This window comes from Equus asinus, chromosome 2 (genome assembly GCF_041296235.1).
Source record: "Equus asinus isolate D_3611 breed Donkey chromosome 2, EquAss-T2T_v2, whole genome shotgun sequence".
In the NCBI taxonomy this organism is placed as follows: Eukaryota; Metazoa; Chordata; class Mammalia; order Perissodactyla; family Equidae; genus Equus; species Equus asinus.
Genome location: NC_091791.1, coordinates 99,617,461 through 99,639,650, shown reverse-complemented (window position 1 = coordinate 99,639,650; position 22,190 = coordinate 99,617,461). Strand labels below are relative to the sequence as shown.

Below are 22,190 nucleotides of genomic sequence, written 5' to 3'. Positions count from 1 at the left end.
ACTAATAGTATTTTGATTTCCCCAACTCTTCCAAATATGTTGGATATAAGATTCATTCAACTGAAAAAGTAACACGAATATTTAATAGTCACTAGATAAATTTTGGTAAAGCTTTTTTTAGGGCATATTTCCCAGAAAAAGTAAAGCGAATAACTAATGATCTGACTTATTTTGCCAGTTAAACGGTTTCCAATTCTTTGCTTTCCACAAAATTTGGAGGACCTACCTGAGTTGTCAGCTGACAGATCATTAAAAATAATTTTTGATGACAGATCACTATGTTATTTTGGGATACGCGTCAGAAGAAATTCAAATAACTGAGTGTTCCTGCTACAATAAAATGCCTTCCATCCTCACCTATGTGTTTAGGTGAGTGATGCTTCTCAGTGACTACATCTGTAAAAATAAGAAACACGAGCCAACTCAATTTATCCAGAGATGTGTGAACCAAATGAAAAAAAGTCCGATCTCATTACGTTTCACATTCCCACTCAAAATTTATGCTTAAGAATTATTTGTAAAATATATTTAAGCTATTCTAATCAGTTATGTACTACTGACTATAATGAGTCAATCTAGAAAAAAATATAGGAAATTAAAAAACAATTTTTAATTTATACACATATTTTCCTTGTAGATAAGTATGATAGAGTAAGAAACAAGACTTCAAGCATAAAAATATATTACTTTAGGATAAAATTCCACTGAGAAACTAAAAGAGAAATATGAGCTCAAAGAGAGAAAGAGAAAATGCAATATATCTGTTAAAGAGTTTACATTTTTTAATGTGTTTTCTAAGTAGATGATAGTAGGTACAGAATTCCTGTTATATTATATTCTACTAGATATGTTTAAAATGGTTAGGTAACAATTTTGTTTTAAAATGTTGATATTTACAACAGACCACATTCTCTTTATTTAAACTCATGCTGAAAAATTTTAGGTGTCAGGTTAAAAATGTATAAGTGGTACAGTTTTCCAAAATTCTTTTAGAAGGCACATGCGACCAAAGAAAGGGTAAAGATCCCTCTCTTGGCTATCTCCATTCATCCCTCAACGTCCCGAACATGACAGATATAAAACCAAATTCATTACCCATCCCCACCCCATCCCACCCTTCTTCGCCCCTGCATTTCCAGTCATGGTCCACGGTCCCAGTCACCTGTGCCAGAGCTAGAATAAACTTCCCCTCCGTCCACCTGTAGCAGCCTGTCACAGCTGCCGGTCTTGCTGATTCACTCTGCCCTCTCTCTTGACTCTGTCCCCTCCTTCCTCTTCTGCTACTGCCACCACCACCATCTCTCTCCTTGATGACTGCACCAGGGTCCCTAAAGGGCTAGCCTGCCTCTACTCTCTTGTTCCTCGCCCCACCTTCTATCCCACTGCCAGGGTTATCACTCTAGCAAACAGTCCAGATCTAGCCACTTCCCAGGGCAACATGCCCACAGCACCAAGTCCAAACACTTTACCATCACAATATGCAAGACCTTCCAGGATCTGGCCTCAAGCCACCTTCCAAGGGTCCTCCCTTCTCTGTTTCTCCACTTATCCTACAGATTGTTCACTATTCCCTGGGCCTGACCTGTACCATCATGCCAGAAACTTCAGACCTGAACTCTCACTCTGCCTGTTAAAATTCCCTTCATCTACCACTTCACCCCCATTAGGATGGGTATAACCAAAACACAGGCAGTAACAAGTTTTGGTGTGGATGTGTAGAGAGTGCCACCCTCATACACGGCTAAGGTACTATGAAATGGTGCAGCTGCTTTGGAAAACAATCTGGCAGTTCTTCGCAAGGTTAGACACAGAGTTACCATATGACTGCCCATCCTAGGTATAGGCCTAAGAAAAACGAACACACATGTCCACACGACAACTTGCACACAGATGCTCACAGCTGCATTATTCACAATCGCCAAAAAATAGAAATAATTCGAATATCCACCACATGATGAATGGATAACTAAAATGTAGAGTATCCACACAATGGATTACTACTGGGCAATAAAAAAGAATGAAGTAGTGATGCACGCTACAACACAAACTTGAAAATATTAGGCTAAGTGAAAGAGGCCAGTCACAAAAGGCCACATGTTGTATGGTTCTATTTATATGAAATGTCCAGAATAGGCAAAAATCTAGAGAGACAGAAAGTGGACTAATGGTTGCCTAGGGCTGGGAGTATGGGGGATAGTGGGAACTGACTGCTGATAGGAACAGAGTTTCTTTCTTTCTTCTTCTTTTTTTTTTTGGCTGAGGAAGATTAGCCCTGAGCTAACATCTGTGCCCAACTTCTTCCACTTTATATGTGGGTTGCTGCCACAGCATGGCTGACAAGTGGTGTAGGTCCACAGCTGGGATGCAAATACATGAACCCAGGCCACCAAAGCAGAGTGTGTCGAACTTAACCACTACCTCACAGGGCCGGCCCCTGGAGTTTCTTTTTAAGGGAGATAAAAATGTTTTAAAATTAGATAGTGGTGGGGTTGCAAAACCCTGTGAATAAACTAAAAAGAAAAATCATAGAATTGTATACTTTAGATAGGTGAATTTTATGGTATGTAAATTATATTTCAGTACAGCTATATTTCAGTTACAGGTGACCATCCATTCTACAAAGCCAGCTTCCTTTATAAAACCCCATCTGACCCCTCCTCATGCAGCGAGTTGTTACTTTGGGTTACAGTGAATCCTGCTTTCCTGAGTTTCGGCAGTCATAATCTACGCCTCTGATCACCACTCACTTCATTCTGAAATTTGGTGTAGTATTTAAAGGCTTCTGAAACCAGACTGTTTGGGTTTAAGTTCTTACTCCAACACCTGCTAGATATATGACCTTGTGCGTGTTATTTGTCTGTGCTTCAATTTCCTCATCTATAAAGTGAGGGAAATAGGAGTACCTACCTCATAAGACTTGTGTGTGGATAAATAACACACACAAACGCCAGGAATGGTGCCTGGCACACTGTGTAGGTAGATATGTAAGTGCTAGCTACTTTTATTGTTGTGTTATAGTTAACTGTCTATGTATCTGTTTCTTTTCTTTTTCTCCGTTCATATTTTAAGGTCCTGAGGAAAAGGAATGAAGTCTATTTTGTTATCCATCCTTGTATTTCTCAAAGAGGAAGAAGGTTATCACAGACGGGCAGGAGGAGAGGAACACGGGTCACGGCTCCTACCCAGGGACACCTGCCTTCATGGGGCCACGAGACAGAGCAGCCGGGTGCCTTTAACCCAAACGAGGGGTCTACTGGCAGAAAAGACCAAGAAACAATGTAGCAGAAAGTGTTCATTAAAATCTTTTACTCTCAGTAAGGTATTTAAATCCTCCCAGGTAAAGGACCAAATATACCAAAGAGCCAACAGACTTGCCCACATTTTCTTTTTTTTTTTTTTTTTTAAAGATTTTAGTTTTTTCCTTTTTCTCCCCAAAGCCCCCCAGTACATAGTTGTATATTCTTAGTTGTGGGTCCTTCTAGTTGTGGCATGTGGGACACCGACTCAGCATGGCTTGATAAGTGGTGCAATGTCCACGCCCAGGATTTGAACCGATGAAACCCTGGGCTGCTGCAGTGGAGCGTGAGAACTTAACCACTCGGCCACGGGGCTGGCCCCAACCAAATTTTCATATTTTATCCTCATTTACCAAAATTCCTCCATATGTTTCATTCGTTCATTTTTTTCTTTTTAGTTTTTTTAAATGGGAATTAAAAGAAATTTTTTTCTTTATCTTTTAAAGATTGGCACCTGAGCTAACAACTGTTGCCATCTTTTACTTTTCTTTTCTTCTTCTTCTTTCTCTTCTCCCTAAAGCCCCCCAGTGCATAGTTGTATATTCTAGCTCTGAGCGCCTCTGGTGTGCTATGTGGGACGCTGCCCTAGCATGGCCTGATGAGCGGTGCCATGTCTGTGCCTGGGATCCGAACCAGTGAAACCCCAGGCTGCTGAAGTGGAGTGCGAGACCCTAACCACTCGGATACAGGGCCAGCCCCACATTTATTCATTCTTACTGAGCACCAGTTCTGCACAGGGTACCACATGCTAGACTCAGGAAACGTACAATCTATTGATTTTCCAGGCAGAGCTCCTCCAACTACTAGGAAAAGATATTATAGGCGTCTGTCTCTAAATATACATGTGCAGTGTTTACTCAAACAAAAATCACCAATTCTATACTGACAAAAAGTTATTCAAAAGCTGAATTGAATTTATATCATTTCTTTTAACTATGAGCATTTGGTAATTAATATTATTGATCTAAAAGAACAGCGGGGGCCAGCCTGGTGGCACAGCGGTTAAGTGCCTAGTAAAGAAAAAAAAAAGAAAACCTTTCGTAGATCAATGTAGTACTTGTAGAAGCAAATTTCTAGCAGATAGGCTATTCACTAGAACCTAAAGTATAATATGACATCTTTTTTTTTCTTTTAAAGATTGGCACCTGAGCTAACATCTGTTGCCAATCTATTTTTTTCTTTTCTTCTTCTTCTCCCCAAAGCCCTCCTGGTACATAGTTGTGTATTTTCAGTTGTGGGTCCTTCTGGTTGTGCTATGTGGGATGCCGCCTCAGCATGGCCTGATGGGTGGTACCAAGTCCGTGCCCAGGATCCGAACCGCAAAGACCGGGGCCACCGAAGCAGTGCCTTCGAACTTAACCACTCGGCCCTGGGGCCGCCCCTGATATGACATCTTAAATGTAATGTTTTAATGTATATCAATTATGGAAGCCACATATCTTTTTTCCCCCAAATTTTATACAAACACCCCTCTGAAAGTGAGATTAAATTAAAATATCCCCTTCCAGATTTTGTCATCACACACAAAATTCTGAGGACTCTCAAATTCTTGTGCTCAAGAATGCCAGTCTAATCTGCAGAGGTCTTTGTAGCTATCTTAATCTCATGACCCCTCATGTCCTTCAGGCGGAACTTTCAGTTCTCCTCATAACCCGCTGAGATGCCGTTGTTGTTTTTACTGATTATCGTATTTATAGAGCCAGCTTATGGTCTTTATTTCCAAATGAATAAAAGCTGTGCTTTAAAAATCCATCCTCAACTATCAGTCATCACTCCTTCAGACAATCCACAAACTCAAAGCACACACTAATAAATTAGAAGAAAAAAGTATTTTAACCTTGGTACACAACAGATGCTAAATAAACATTTGCGGAGTGAATGAACCTTTCAGAGAACGCACCTTTCTCTGCAAACTGAGAGGTACAAAATAATCCAGTACAACCTATATAGGTGGGGATATTTTTAACAGTAGTTTTTGTTACTGAGTAATTATGGATTTGGTGGCAACAAGAAAGCTGCTTGCTGTTGAGATGAACACAAAGTAAAAAAGCTGTTAGTTTCTGGACTGTGTTCAATAGTGCAGATATAATTGAGACTTTAAAGGAAAATGACAAAGTAGGGTAATCTGTTCATTTTATGAAGTATACTCTAGGATACATGGAAGCCAAATGAGATAAATAAAAGCTGATTCAGTACTGGGACTACACCAGGTCAACAGGCACAGCACGCAATTTATCCCTACTTCCAAAAATAGGTGCTGGGGTAGAGTTTTGAGATCAGTAAGTGGAGAAAAGCCCTAGGGCTCTGGTTCCCAAACTTTGCTGCATATTGGAACCACTCCAGATTCTTTAAAACACACTGGCTCCCAGCCCCCCAAATTGATCTAACTGGCCTCGGGCGTACCTGGGCATTGGGGTTTTTAAAGCTCTGTACAATTCTAATATGCAGCAACTTAGAACCTCCGCGCTAGCATTTTAAAATTCATGATTTTCAAGAACTTACACCTGAGGACTGAGAATCTTCAGCTGAGTGAGGATGTCCTTCTGTACCCTGGGATTAGCTGTGGCAGTAAGAGCCATCACCGGAACAGAGGGAAACTTCTGGCGAAGCATATTCATCCTTTTGTAATCTTGACGAAAATCATGTCCCCACTAGTTGGAAAAAAAATATTGCTTTTCAGACTGTTTGGATCTTCCTTATGTAAAAAGCAAATACTGCTCAATATATTAAGAACCACCTTATTCTTCAGTGAAATAGCAGAATAACTCACTAATTTTTTTTTCTCTTCAGTTCAGAAAATACATATACTGCTGGTAGTATATATTTCTTGGTATTTCAAGACATAAAAACAGCATTTACCTGGCTGACACAATGTGCCTCATCAATAACAAAACGTGCCAAGAGCTTCCTCTCATACAGATTCTCCAAAGTAGTAATCAGTCTGTTACTTGCACAGACCTAGACCAGAAATGTATTAATTAGACATTTAAAAACATTTAAACACCATGTTACCTTAAGGATTTTGTCTCTTAAGTTCCATTGCAACTTAAGCCGTATTAAAAGCTCCACATAAAACTGGTTCTTATTTCAATCTATGAAAAGAATTAGCAGAAGTAATAGAAAATAGCAAATCAGACATTTTAGAATGCTCACCCACACTCAGCAAACAGTTTAGGTAGTAGGTCAGTGGTTCTAAAACTTTTTTCTGCCACAGTCTATCTGAGGGCCACCACATGTTTACAGTGGTAAAAGGGTTACAGATGTGTGTTACACGTGTGCATGTTGTTTGGAGGAAAAATATATACATACCTACATACATGTATATTTGTATTTTTATTAATATATTTTGTATCTCTGTCTATGACAGGGACTAGAAGCAATGACCCTCAAGTAGCAATGACCACGTGTGGCACCCATATCTTGACAGAGACATGTCAAAAGGACACAGAAGCCAGTTTGATGGAGCTCTCCCACTGGCCAAATCTAGGACAATTAGAACATTAAAATACATAATGATCATTGATTATAACCCACTGAATAAATTAAGAACCATGATTTCACATTGATATAAATAAACACGTGGGTGAAAGGGAAAGCACTTTCTTACAGCTAAATTGGAAGAATCCTCATTTGACATTTGTTATAGTATTAACTGATTTGGAGAATCATCAATGGATAATGAAACTCATGGGTAAAAGTCTGATGAGTAACAGGATATTTACAGTCTCAGCGTATCCTACAATAGGATACCTACTAATCACAAAGGCCAAAACAAGTAATTTGACAGTGGAGAAATCTGGCTGACACCATCTTAACCAAGTGATCCAAGTTAACTAACAGGGCAGCAATGGGACATATCAACACTAAATGTCTCCCAACAGGACGCAGTGAGAACCTAGCACCACTTCTGTGACAGTCCTGCCAAAATGAACAACACGAATTGAATCATGAGGAAACATAAAATAAACTCGAATTGAGAGACAGTCCTCAACACAACTGGCCTTTGCTCTTCAAAAATGTCAAAACCATGAAAGACAAAGAGAGAGAAACTGTTTAAAGGACATTAAAGATACATGACAATAAGTGCAACGCAAAATCTAAGATTTTCTTTTGCTATGAAGGACATTATTGGCACAACTAGCAGATTTGGAACAAGATTTATAGATTAAGTAACAGTATTTTTCAATGAACATTTTCCGATGTTGATCATCATACTGAGGTTATATGACAATTCCTTCTTTTTAAGAAATGCACAGCCAAGTATTTAGGATTAAAAGGATATCATCTCTGCAATTTACTCTAAAATGTTCCAGAAAAATATAAAAAAAATCATAGTAATATGTTACCATTTGGAGTTTCTGGGTGAAAGTTATACAGGAATTCTTTGCACTATCCTGTACAATTATGTCAAATTTTAACGTCAAAATTTAAAAACTATATGTATTCTAGTGGGCTTTACTATCACATTTTAAAATAATGATATAAATACAAACCTTCTCTGGAGTAACATATAGAAGTTTTATAATTGGGTCTTTTTTTGATAATTGAAGGTAAATACTTGTAGCTTCTGAGTCGGTCTTATCACCTGTTAGATACGTAGCTGGAATCTAAGTATAAAAGTAGTGAACAATTTAAATTTTACACATTAATCTGATTTAAGCTTATATTTATCCTTAGATTTTATAAATTTTTTATAAGCCTCTCATCAAATCTGTCACAGGAAATATAATCTCAATATAATAAAAATAACAAATAATCAGTACATATTTTTAAAAAACCCTTATTAGGCTTAACTCAAAACACTCTTCCCATTATTACTTCCTTTTCTTTTTTCCTCCTTACTTCCTTTACTTTTCACATTTGTAAGTAAAATAAATATAAATTCAGCATCTAAGTGACTCCAATCCTAATGTATGGCTACATTTATTTTTAGATAAATACATCTTCAGGGTTTTAATGTGTAATAACAATGAGAGGGGCGTAACAGCACAGATGGTGGAACAGCGGCTACCATCACTGCACTAAGACGTTCTTTGTAAGAAAAATCAAACCAGTGGTCTTGTTGAGCAATGGTGGCTCCTAACTCTGAAATCAGTTCTGTAAGATCACAATCAGCAGGATTGAGTAGACTGCTTTCATCTAGTTCCTTAACCTCAGCCAGGAGGAAGAAGGACATATGTGTGTGGGCACACTCATGTGTATGCATTTTAAAATATAAAGGAGTGAGAACTATGTTGATCTGGCAAGAGTAAAAAAAAGAAATCCTTCCATATTATTAAAAAAAATTTGGGGCTGGCCCTGTGGCTGAGTGGTTAAGTTCGCGCGCTCCGCTGCAGGCAGCCCAGTGTTTTGCTGGTTCGAATCCTGGGCGCAGACATGGCACCGCTCATCGAGCCACGCTGAGGCAGCGTCCCACATGCCACAACTAGAAGGACCCACAACGAAGAATATACAACTATGTACCGGGGGGCTTTGGGGAGAAAAAGGAATAAAATAAAAAATCTTTAAAAAAAATTTACATCAGTAAAATACCGCTTAAAAGTTTTTACTAAAGTACATTCTTTTAGAATAAGAGTGAATTACAGAAGGTAATCTGTATCAGAATTTTCAGACATGTGCTTAAATGTACAACTTAATGTTGTGCTTTATTCTTAGGACTCATGAATAAAGAAGGTTATCCAGAGTACTGAAATAGAAGTGCTTTCGAGTCTTTTTTTTTTTTTTTTTTTTACTATTTTTATTATAATTAGTAGTGTTTCAATTTAACTTACATCCAAGGAAGTCAGCTTTTGGACTTGATCTACTATAAGTGATCTCAAGGGAGAGATGACAATAGTGACCCCAGGAGAAACACAGGCGGGGAGCTGGTAACACAAACTCTTACCACCTCCTAAAAGAGAGATGACAAAAAATATCCATCAGGTTCTGTCTTGAGAACATAAAGGTAAAAGTTATAAAGTAAATAACATATAATGTTTAAAACGATTAACTAAGAGGATACCATGTGATATTCCCCACAGTGCCAACAATTTGCCATATTTGAATGAGCCAAAATATTTAGGCAATTTAAATGTGTAAAAATTATCATTAAGACATCTTATATAGGTACAAACGATAGTGAAAGCAACACTCAAGGCAGGAGACTTAAACGGAATGGAAATGTTTTAAAAGTCTACTTGGGAAGTCCAAATACAGCAAACTTTTTATTTCTGGCAGTACAAGGGGTGCTAGGATACTAGGATTAAAATAATTATATTATATAGTATTTAACTTTTAGAGTTAAACTGTGATAAAATATACAAAATTAAAAACCATAGTAAACATGGTTTAATATTTCTTTGACGATCCAAAAGGCACTTTTAGGATCTCAATTTTTTTAAACCACTAGTATGAACCTTTCAACACTGAATATCAGAGCTTTTACTCCCAGAACTTTCTTTTTTAAAGATTTTATTTTTTTTCCTTTTTTTCTCCCCAAAGCCCCCCTGGTACACAGTTGTATATTCTTAGCTGTGGGTCCTTCTAGTTGTGCTATGTGGGATCCTGCCTCAGCATGGCTTGATGAGTGTCTGTGCCCAGGACTCGAATTGGTGAAACCTGGACCACTGCAGCGGAGCGCGTGAACTTAACCACTCGGCCACGGGGCCAGCCCTCCCAGAACTCTTATCAATAAGGTAATATTGAGGTCAGCCCCGTGGCCAAGGGGTTAAGTTCGCGCACTCTGCTTCCGTGGCCCAGGGTTTTGCCAGTTCGGATCCTGGGCGCAGGCCTAGCACCACTCATCAGGCCATGCTGAGGCGGCATCCCACATAGCAGAGCCAGAAGGACCTAAAACTAGAATATACAGCTATGTACTGGGGGGTTTTGGGAAGAAGAAGGAAAAAAAAACCCCAACAGCTTGGCAACAGATATTAGCTCAGGTGCCAATCTTTAAAAAAATAAAATAAAATAAAATAAGGTAATATCCTCAATCTTCCTTTAAAATAAAAGAAGGGTAGAGCCCAGCCCGGTGGCGCAGTGGTTGAGTTCACACGTTCCGCTTCGTCAGCCCGGGGTTCGCAGATTTGGATCCTGGGTGCAGATATGGCACTGCTTGGCGAGCCATGCTGTGACAAGCGTCCCACATATAAAGTAGAGGAAGATGGGCAAAGGTATTAGCTCAGGGCTAATCTTCCTCAAAATAAATAAATAACTTTAAAAAATCCTAAAAAATAAATAAATAAAAGGGTAGAATTACCTTAGCATGTACCAACAGAAGATACAGAGAAAATTTCGAGATCAAAAAAACACCTCTCTCCATGTAACTCCACTTCAAAATGGCCAGACAGTGAGTACACGTCTAATGATACCAAAACGCTCAGTCCCTCATTTCCAACGTCACCCATCTGCTCACGGTAGAAGCTAGGCCAGGCAGATTCTAGGACTTCTATTTGTTTTTTATTTTTATTTATTTTTTTAAAGATTTAATTTTTTTCCTTTTTCTCCCCAAAGCCCCCTGGTACATAGTTGTATGTTCTTCATTGTGGGTCCTTCTAGTTGTGGCATGTGGGACGCTGCCTCAGTGTGGTTTGATGAGCAGTGCCATGTCCGCGCCCAGGATTCGAACCAACGAAACACTGGGCCACCTGCAGTGGAGCGCGCGAACTTAACCACCCGGCCACGGGGCCAGCCCCTATTTGTTTTTTAAAACTATATATCGCTTTCCTTCTTTTTCGCAGGTGTGGCAAGTAAATTTTGTTTTGGCACATATGTGTGAATGTCAAGGAAAGAGCAGGATGCTAAGAATAGAGACCTGAGTTCTAGTTTCTGCTCCACCACTCAATAGGCTATATGAATTTAGACATGCCACTTAATCTTACCGCGCCTCAACTTTATGACCTGCAATGCATACTACATCCGTGGTTTTCAAAAAATTTTCTTGTCTAAAAGAAACCTTATTTGGAATCTTTATATATATATAAACCAAGAGGTTGAAATTGGAGTGGATGGACCCTCAAAATGCCCCCTTGAAACCCTAAAGGACCATGGAAAGCCCTGAAAAATCACTGGACTAGATCACTGTCAGGATCCTCTCCAGCTTTACCTTTGGATTGGGGTAGAAATGGAAGACACAGAGTGACCAACAAGTTAACAAAATTTGAAATCCTTATTATTAAACCAAACTCTTCTAAATTTTAAAATCAGTTTGAAAAAATTCAGGCATCTAGTCAACATTATTTAATAATGATGGCAATAACTAATTGCCAAAGGTCACAACACAAGGCAAGTAAAAGGCAAGGGAGGACTACACACAGGTACTGCAGTTCCAAAGCCCTCATGTTTCCTATCCTAACTGCGTATTTAATATTCTTGGATGAATATAAATCACTGAACAGCTGGTATAAACTTTAATAGCACAATGAAAAAAAAGTCCCGGATCTCCGCAAAACTGAGGCCAAGAAAGAACTATGCTAAATGCTTTCATTTAATCCTCATGACGCACGGTGAAGCAGGGCCCTCGTCCTACCCCCCTGCACACACGAGGGAACTCAGGTTCGGGGAGAGGAGTGCCTCGTTCAAGGCCATACCACTAACCAGAGTAAGAGCTGCGCTTTAAGCTCAGGCCACCACCCCAGAGCTGATGATTTTAACCCTCATGTGACACCAGACTGGACCTAATAAACTGCCAGAAAAGGTCACTGTCTCTGATAGTAATTTTTTTGTTCATGTTCCAGACTAAGTTAGGACTGGAAAAAAGAAAAATTCCCAAAGAGAACTGCTAGATCAACTCAACACGATGAGCTGTGAGATGAAAATCATCAAGGGCTATAAACGTTATCATGTCAACAATGAGAACAGAGGGTTCTCACTGCTGCACGGGAGGCTTGGAGGTCCCTAAGTGACAGAGATACTGTGTAGGTGTGCTTTTTATTTCTATTAAACGGCTCTCATTTCACATCTGCCAATGGATTCCTGCCAATTCGTATCTAAAAATACATACCAGTGGGCATTAAGATAAAACAGTCTTCACCAAGCAGTGCAGCGTTGATGGCCTCTAGCTGATTAGTTCTAAAATGATGCAGGCCAAATTTTTTATGAAAAATCTTCATCATTTCTTTTGTATGAGGAAAACTAAGACTTTGGAAACGCTCATGTTTCAGATTTCCGGATGCTAAATTTTGCGCCGACTTGACTAAGAAAATGAATGTTAAGAAAAAGCAGAGCATTAATGTAACAAGTCAGTTTTAGCATTTACCCTTTGCCCTGAGAATTGCTGGCCTACGTTTCCCTGCAGCAAATTCCTTCTTTAACCATTTACTGGGGTTTCCTCCCCAACTGTCAGAGTCCCCGGAGGAGACTTCCTAATTCACATTTTCCTTGATTTTTCTGCAGCACTCCCACTATTATCCCTCCTTCCTCCTCGCTCTTGACTTGAGACGATGGTGAGATTTCCACGCGATTTAAACTCCCTTCCTTAGCTGCGCTTCGTCCACCGCCTCTGAAACTTCGGAGTCTTGCAGACACTTGGGACCGGGCTCTTGGGACATGTTTTTTTGGCATTTTCCTAGTCCCCTAATTTTAAACATCACCTCTGTTCACAGAACGTCTAGATCTCTTTCTTAAGACCTGGCCGACACCCTCCTCAGTTCCAGTCCCGCATGTATCTCCAACTGTCTGCAAGACATTTCTACCTGAAGGACTTAGCAACACTTTAAGCTCAAAAATCTTAAAACAGCCCTCCTCAGCGCTTCTCCAAATCTGTCTCTGCCTCCTGACTCCCCCGTCTCTGTTGATGGTGCCGCAGTTTTCCCAGGCACCGCGTCTGGACGCTCGGTCGCCTTGGCTTCCTCTGATTCTTCCTCCATAGTGTCTCACACCCACCCGGAGCTCTGCAGCCTCACTGTCGCAACTGTGTTCAGCTTGGAGAACAAGAGGTGCTCACGCCAGCCCTGGCAGCTACTCTAACCCCAACACTCACAGCCTCAAGGATGATTGTGAACATCAAGTGTGACACACTCTAACATGATACAAAAATAAATCCACTAATGGTTGTCTTAAAGGTCAACAGCATAACTGTAAGAACAACCTCTGTGGCATTAAGTCATCAACGGTAAAAATAGGGAGGGCTGTACTTTATAAAACTTTTACGCACATAAACTTGTTCAGTTAAAAAACACTTTGTGATAACTTTATAAGGTTGATGTAAGGTTTTAAAATTGATTTTGGCTTTTCTCTGCAGCCTTTATAGTGCCTAATTTCACTCCTCCCAAACTCCTCTCACTGGACTGTGAGCTCTAATAGGGCAGAAGTGCTCATCATGCATCTGTCCACCACCAGAACCTGGCACAGGACATGGCACATGGTGGGCACTCAATAGTATTTGCTGAATGAGTTAAAGGGATTCTAGGCCAAAAGAAATAATTTGATTCATTTAAGAAATTTCTGACTTCATCTTTCTTAAACTGCCCTATATTTAATATTTTAAGACATAACACACGCTTCTCTACTTTATAAATTGATCAGTTCTCATCAATCCAGAATTCTAAAAATACACACCATTACATTTTTAACATATAAATTCAGCTTTGCTTTTTACCTATCCCCTAAACCATTAAAAACTTGGTCCTCGTGAGTTTTATTGTTTTAGGAACTAAAAATGTTAGTTTAAAGGCAAAGCACATTTGTGATGACTTTAGAGCTTTACTATAATAGGTTATAATTACACATTTTAGAAAACTACAGCTGCTACAGAGACAAAAGAGCAACTTGCTTTTGAAATTGTGATTTGTAATTCATATTATCAGCAGAAATCTGCATAGAAACAATGTAGTTTTTAGGCAATGATGATTTGCTATGGTTGTTCTTATACAATTCCTATTTTGGACAGTTTTGTTTTCATATGAAATAGAAGCATTCAATTTATTTTAAACTTACCAGTGCAATTCTGAATTGACTCTGAGAAGTTTTTATTTTGAGCAGTAGATGCCACTGGAAGACAGTTTGTCTTGGCTGAAGAAATTCTTTCTGATACTGATTTAACTGGCCCACCTTCCTTAACAGGTTGATAGGCAGCTGTGGAAGATTTGCTGGCTGCTAAATTATGCACTATATTTTCCCAGTCATCATCATCATCAAAGTCATCTATGTCAAAATTATCGATTTCACGGGAGGCCTGGATTTCTCTTTCTAAGTCATTTACTGAAGCAGTGTGTTTATTCTGATCTTTCACAGCAGTGCTTGTGAGAACATTTCCTGGAAAATAGGAGCTTTCATTTCTTTTTTCTATCCTTGGTGTTTCAGCCCAGTTGCTGCTTACAAAAGACTTCTGTAAATGGGAATTGAATAATGGTCTTTCAAAGAGATTCTTCGTGGTGGCTGAGAATCCTGTCTTTCCTGGGGTAGTAGTCAGTAAACATTCTCCAGCAGAAATGGAATTTGAGGGAAGGTGTGGAAAATTGAACTCAACAGAATTCTCTGTGGGACAGGAACCAGCCTTTGGCAACGCATAAGGCGAGGAGGCAGATGCCACATCCTCCACAGGGCTACCGAGGGAATCAGGCCTGCCTCTCCACGTCGAGCCAAGAACACCGGCATCACTTGTGTTAAAATCCACTTCAGCTAGGAGTTTCCTTCTGAAGAGAGAACACAGAGAAGCACATTAAAGAAGAGCAGTCTACAATGTAGGCCACACAAGTACATCTTTAGTTTTCATCCCAAATTGTGACAAAATATATCCTCTTTTTCCCAATCTCAAAAATCTGAATATAAGTACTAAAGGAACAGTTTGGAAAAGTAAATAAATTTAAAACATAGTGACAATTATCCTGTTCAATTTCCTGGCCAGAATGCCTGGAAATTTTGCCCTGCACATTTCTGACTTGGAGTGGTAGAAATGCAATCAGATATATTCCAGAAGTAGAAAAATCAAAATACCTTATGTTGCGCTGCTGAAGCAGTTCGTTCCCACAATTCAAAGCTTTCAGTTCAGCATCAGGAATCGTATCAACCAATTTACAGATATGGTCCATCACGTGAATAAGCTGCTGCTGTAAACTTATCTGTCTAACTATAAAGTAATTACGTTAATATTTTTCTTTGAAAACAAAAAAGGTAAAAATTTGAAAGTCATGCATGTAAAATTTGAAGTAGTTTAAAAACAAGGTAAAAAACATCGAGATATTGTCCTATTATCTGCTTGTGAAATAACTTGAAATCAGATTTCCTCTATTCTATATGATGAGAGCTCATAACTATGTTAACATTTAATTTCAGGTTAATTCTTAATATTTCTCTCAGGGTAACCAAGGTCCTTGCAAGATACAAAAGTTTATCAATTTACTATCATTTTTCTTTTTTACTAATTTCAGGGGTAAATCTCACCATGCCCACACCAAGCATATCATAAGGGCTTGGAATGGTAAGAGCCCCAGTTGTTCTGGTCTGCCTGGCATCCAGGCTCCCTTTCAGTGATGACAGCAGAGCACTTGACTTCTTTTTGGAGACCACCCCTCCCCGACTCCCTCACTGGGTATCCGCGTAAGAAGAGCACCCCTCCCCAACTCCCTCACTGGCTATCTGACGTAAGGCAGCTCAATGAGAATTAGGTCTGGGAGTTTTTTGACTGATTGGAAAAGAGGATCTCTCTTTTCAACGAGCTAGACAGTCTACTGGTGGCCATCTCTGCCACCAGACAGGAAAACACAGCTTGAAAATAAGACCAAGACAAGGGAAAGCAGAAAACAGAGACAGAAAGAAATGGGGGACTGAGAGGGAGAGATGGGATGAAGAGAGGAGAGAGAAGGCAGGTGTGAGAGAAATTCCTGATGACAACATATGGACATCTGAATCCAGCCAGCCCACTCCACACTGTTTTGTTTAAACTATATAACTAGGAAACGTCAAAGGAGGTGAGGCTTTAGATGAAGAAAAGAAAAAAAACGGACTAGGGTAGCAGTGGGAAGCAAGGAAGATGCCTACTCCAGCCCCAGGGCCTAAGGAGAAATAAACAGTTGAGGGAGGCTGCAGAGGAAAGAGTCCTCTCAGGAGACAGTCAGAAATCTGGGGAAGAAAACGTTCAGAGACGAGAATGAAGTTACTGGGAAGATGCAGACTGAGGGCAGTCAGCTGAAGGGTGCACAGAGCACGAAGGGGGGAAGACAGCACAGACCAGGGGTGCAGAGGGCAGTGCGGGGACAAGCATCCGTGTGACAAAGACTCGGGAAATGTGGACTCTTACTAGTGACTGATGTAAACAGGGATGTGCGGGATGAGATGGTAAAGTGGGACTGCTTAATGCCTATTTTACATCTGTTTTCTCTCCAAGGAGAAGGAGCATCAGATTGGAAAGAGGAGAGTAAATAATTGTCTGAAGGAAATAAAAGCCAAGAGGGGCTCAGAGAGTGACACAGCAGTTGGAAAGGAGCTCAGGTCTCCTTGTCTAGACAGACCACACCTCAGAATACAAAGGAAATGCGCAAATAAGATCTCGCTGATCCGTGAGGCACCTGGTGAACAGGACAGCTGATGGAAGAGTGAAGACAGGCAAACATTGTTCTAACTTTCAAAGAAATTCTAAAGTGATGGCCAAAAGCTACAGGCTGGTGATCTTGATGTTAATTCAGAGTAAAATTCTAGAATATGCTCTCAAATGGCTGCTTTGTGTGCTCTAAGAAGGAGAGGAAACAATTACAGAGTTAGCAAGAGTTCATAAAAATAAACCAGCCCTCTTAACATCTTTCCTTCTTTGAAAGGATTACTAGACTGTCAGATAATAACTATCATTTATTTTTTTTATTTTTATTTTTTAAAGATTTTATTTTTCCTTTTTCTCCCCAAAGTCCCCAGGTACATAGTTGTGTATTTTTAGTTGTGGGTCCTTCTAGTTGCGGTATGTGGGACGCCACCTCAGCAGGGCCTGATGAGTGGTGCCACATCCGCACACAGGATTCAAACTGGCGAAACCCTGGGCTGCCGAAGTGGAGCGTGTGAACTTAACTACTTGGCCATGGGGCCAGGCCCAAATAACTACCATTTATTAAAGGCCGACAGCACCCTGGGTACTTCACCTCGAACCCTGACAACTCCCCAGCAAGGCAGATATTACTCTCCTTGTTTTACAGAAGCAGCAACTGAGGTCTAGAGAAGCTTAACTAATCTGTCATGGTCACACAGCCAGGAGGAAGAGGAGACAGGTTTGTGTCCCAGGTCTGCACCACTTGAGAGCCAATGTCCCACCCATTGCCTCTTGCTGCCTCACACCCTGAACTTCTGGAGTCCATGTCCATGGACAAGGGAGAGAAACATGGTCTGAAGACATATCTGTAATTAGTTAAACAAGAAGTGGTGCTGAATGAATTGACGTCAGCCAGGAGGGAGGCCTCTAATGCCATTCTGCAGGACTCTGTCCTTGCCACTGTCCTAGTGGACCATTTTATCAGTGAAACTTACTGATGTAGAAACAGCATGGTGCAGCGGCTGGAGCCTCAAGTCTGCCGGGTTCAAAGCCTCACCCTAACGCTGCCTAAGTCACAACTCTGTGTAACTACTTAACCATTCGTATCTCAGTTTCCTTATCTGTAAAAACTGGATAACGGAAACTACCTAAAAGGGCCACTGTGAGGATTAAATTTGTTAATATTGTAAGGCACTTAAAAGAGTGCTTAGGACATGAGACATTTCAGCAACATCCCTGACAATAAATTCAGAGACCAAAATAAACAAAAAGAAATTTGGAGAAAACAGAAGCAACGCACAGAGACCACTACATGTGTGTGTGCATGCACACACACACACAATCAGTACAGCACCCATCAAACAAGAATAGAATGCACTACAAAAATATTCAGAGGATAAAAAAGAGCTCTTGGAAACTGATTTTATAAAAATGAAAAATTCCATAGAAGAGTTAAAGATACAATTGAGGAAATCTCCCAGAAAAGCAAGAGATGGAAAATAGAAAAGATAATCGATGGAGGCCCAATATCCAAATCGAAGTTCCAGGAAGAGTGAAACAAAACAAATAGAAGAAAATAAAAAGAAATAACACTAGAAAAATTTCCAGACTAGACAGACACAAAACTCTAGGCTGAAAGAGCCCCTGGGAAGTAGAAAGCAAGAGCGGGAAAGGAGGCTACTATTTTTCAAAGTCTTGTAGAGCTACTGGATTATTTATAGTTGATATTTAATAGAAAATTTTAAAATGAATTAGAAACAAATCAAACAAATCAAAAGTATCAAACTTTAAGTGAACATCAAGACCCAAACCCAGACTACACACAAGGGTGAACAGGAGGATGAAAGTCTAGAAACCAGTATCTACAGGAAGAGTTTAAAGACCTAATGAGATTTAGCTTAAAAAAAAAAAAAGGAGAACAAACTCCTAGGAGCTTTAGACTTATCTCACAAGGATTAAAGTTACAGGAAAGCAAATTCTGGCTCAATATGTGAAATAATTTTCTAAAAAACACTTGTTCTAACAAGTAGCTGTTCAAAATAGAGAATGAATTATGTTGTGAGAACATGAGTTTCTGAGTTGTTCGAGCAAATGCTGGCTGACGAATGAACAGGGATGATTCTATTTAGAGCAAAAGGAACTACAAACTTGCCATCTTACACTTTACAGCCACAGGGTAAAGATACAATCTTTGCTTTCAAAAGTAAGCAGTTAAAATATGTGATCTGTTGAAAATACTTTTGAAAAAAAAAAAAAAGAAAAAAAAAAAAAGAAAATACTTTTGTACCGTCACAGTCTGTGCTCGTTTCTTGATGAGGCTGCTGTACAGTCATTTTCTCAGCTTTTGACAAGTCCTCTGATGTGCTAAGACCATCTTTTCTGTCAGGGGTGTCAAGGTCCTTTAACACACTACAAATTAAAAAATATAAAACCAATCATAGTCTAGACTGGACCAAATGCATAATTTTTCCTCTAATATTTTTCCAACTCTGGTCAGACGATATATAACAGAAAAGAAAACAATGTATTTGTCTCTCGTCTATTCTAAAACCTCTTTCGCTGGCCCTAAAGTCTGCTGTCTTCTGGCCCCAAGAGACCTTTTCACCTGCATCTCCGGTGATGCCCTTTCGACAACGCCACACTCCAAGCACAGGGCATCACTTACCCTCCTCACATGAGCCCCGCGTTGTCTGCCTCAGGGGTTTTGCTTCTGCTCTTCTCTTGACTGGGAAAACCCACCATTCCAAGCTCTTCTTACCCAAATCACACTTGTTCTTCTAGGCCCAGCCTAAGTGTTACTTCTCCTATTTCTTCAGCAGGTGGTTATTAACATCTCTCTCTTCTGAAACTCCAAAGCATTTTATCCAGACTTTTCTTATTATGCCAATGTGTATATATGTGTATCTGTACATATAATTAACTCATGCAGATTATAAAAAAATATTAACACATATAAACATGGTCAGTCTGACTGGATATAACAAATATCTTAAAAGTAACAAAATAAATTAGTACTAAATGAGTGTCAAAGAGAGGGTAAGGGTACTGGGGCTGGCCCCATGGCCGAGCGCTTAAGTTCGCGCGCTTGGCTTCGGCGGCCCAGGGTTTCGTCAGTTCGGATCCTGGGAGTGGACATGGCACCGCTCATCAGGCCATGCTGAGGCAGCATCCTACATGCCACAACTAGAAGGACTCACAACTAAAAACATACAACTATGCACTGGGGTGCTTTGGGGAAAAAAAGGAAAAATAAAAATCTTTTTTTTTTTTTTTTAAAAAAAGGGAGAGTACTGTGGAAACCCAAAGATAGAGAACACTTTCTGGAACCTGAGGAGGCTTCACCGAGGAGGTAGCATTTGAGGAACGATGGGTATGGGAAAAGTAACAGATCATGAAGGACAGACAAAAAGGGCAATCTATTTATTGATACCCAGGAATCAATGGTACTTTTCTAAAGCAGGATTTTGGAATGCAATCTTCTAACTAAATCAAACAGTGATGATTAACTATATTCTATACATTTTTAAAAATGATAATATATTGTAATTAAAGAAAGGGCTTTATTGTTTAGAAATGTTTTCCAGATTGTTGGTTTGTCTCATAGGTTCACTGGAGCTTAGGTTACTGTAAGGGCATAATTGGAGCTAAAACTGTAAATGTAACTTGGGGCCTGAAGACAAAGGATTTTGAGGGCCATCTAAAGAGGTTTAGGAGTAGAAGAGACACAAAAACATGTTTCTATTTTCTGCTACATATTATCTGAACATTACGCCTCTGAAAGTAATTCAGAAGTCACAAGCAGTATTTTAAAATGAAATAAAACATAGGCTGGCCCCGGGACCAAGTGGTTAAGTTCACACTCTCTGCTTTGGCGGCCCAGGGTTTTGCTGGTTTGGATCCTGGGCGCGAACCTAGCAGTTCTCATCAAGCCATGCTGAGGCAGCGTCCCACATGGCACAACTATAGGAGGACTTAGAACTACAATATACAGCTATGTACTAGGGGCTTTGGGGAGAAGAAGGGGAAAAAGATTAGCAACAGATGTTAGCGCAGGTGCCAATCTTTAAAATAAATAAATAAATAAATAAAACGTAACAAAATTTAAGCATGCACTGCACACAAAGTATCACTTGTGAAAATTCTATTTCAGTTTTATTATACAAATATGTATATGAGGTTGTAATATTAAAAACAGAATCTACCTTAGGAAAAACCTTGGAAATAACCATTTTCCAATTGCTGAAGATCTAGGTAAAGTTAATTATGGTATGACAACTCAATAAATTATGTAGCCATTAAAAGGAATAAAAATAAAGACTATGTAACACTACGGAAAATGTTTTTAAAATAATGTTAAAAGAAGCATAATAAGTTATAGTTACATGTTGATTACAGTAACGCAAAAATCATACACACATGTAGGGAAGGATCAAAACTTAACAGGATAAAGAATCTATTTTGTTTGTTGGAATTGTGAGACTACAAGTATCCTGTTAAAATGGTTACAATGTTATCTGTGCAATACACACTCTTTTTATAAACAAAGAAAAAGGCCAGGCATTCAATAAGGGAACAGGTATGGCCCAGGAAACAGTGCTACACTGGATGTTAGTCCCTTTGTTGTTAACTGCATCATCCTGGGCCTCAGGGCTTCACCTGTTCAATAAGAATGCTGATTTAGAATCTAGACTCTATATGAACTTCTGCTCAGTTTTTCACTTTCTACAGTTCTAGCTGAATTTCTATCAGAAGGGAGCAGGGGAGAGGGGAGCTCTTACAGGTTTTTAGTTTTGTCATCAAACAGTAATCACCAGTCAGCCTTCTCAACCTCTTTAAACATCCCAACCCACCTGTTAAAACATAAACCCAGATAAGCTAGGTTATGCAGGCAAACCCCTCTTCCTGCCTGTCTTCCTTAATTAAGGGGATATACTAGAGGGATCTGTTTCTCATCAAAATATTGGTTAGAAGTGTAGTATATGCACCACCACTCAATGGACTGGGGGTGAGGACAGAGGTCACACTGACTTTTAGTACTTTAAGCTACTGATAAGCTATGTGGATATCTCTTTTTCTCATAATATTACCAATTAACCACAATCTTGTCACTAATTTACTACAATTCAGTGAAGACAGACGCAATGACCAATTCTATCCTGCAGGGTTTTTTAAAAAAAGGACTTATTACTTACTAAGTCATTTCCTAAATAAGGAGTTAGTTTTGTGCCATTTCAGGTCTAGGAGTTTGGAAACATAATATTTTTAGGAATATATTCCACATGTCAAAATCAACTACAGAAAATTGTTTTGAGGTCCCACGTAATTAATCATAATGGAACTTTATAGCTTTAGAATACCACCAACTAAATAAAATGTATAAATGGGGATTGTTTGATGTTCTCATTTAAATATAAAATGAACTGTGCAGAGGCATGAAATTTATCTATGTAGAAATGACACTA

At 39.4% G+C, this 22,190-nt stretch overlaps 1 protein-coding gene across 5 annotated transcripts in view; it reads right to left on the bottom strand.

Annotated features, from left to right (window-relative positions):
• BLM (BLM RecQ like helicase) overlaps nucleotides 1-22,190 on the bottom strand; it is a 97,066-nt gene that overhangs the window by 36,133 nt on the left and 38,743 nt on the right. For 2 of the 5 annotated variants that reach the window (XM_044761014.2, XM_070494878.1), the window contains exons 5-12: nucleotides 19,016-19,137; nucleotides 15,210-15,342; nucleotides 14,211-14,908; nucleotides 12,277-12,468; nucleotides 9,068-9,186; nucleotides 7,790-7,903; nucleotides 6,156-6,254; nucleotides 5,799-5,947 (exon numbers count right to left, since the gene is read on the bottom strand). In XM_044761014.2, coding sequence (XP_044616949.2) covers nucleotides 5,799-5,947; nucleotides 6,156-6,254; nucleotides 7,790-7,903; nucleotides 9,068-9,186; nucleotides 12,277-12,468; nucleotides 14,211-14,908; nucleotides 15,210-15,342; nucleotides 19,016-19,137 — 1,626 coding nt within the window. Of the gene's footprint in view, nucleotides 1-226; nucleotides 397-5,798; nucleotides 5,948-6,155; nucleotides 6,255-7,789; nucleotides 7,904-9,067; nucleotides 9,187-12,276; nucleotides 12,469-14,210; nucleotides 14,909-15,209; nucleotides 15,343-19,015; nucleotides 19,138-22,190 lie in introns of those variants that run through there. The other 3 variants (XR_011497096.1, XM_070494887.1, XM_070494897.1) reach the window with 3 other exon arrangements.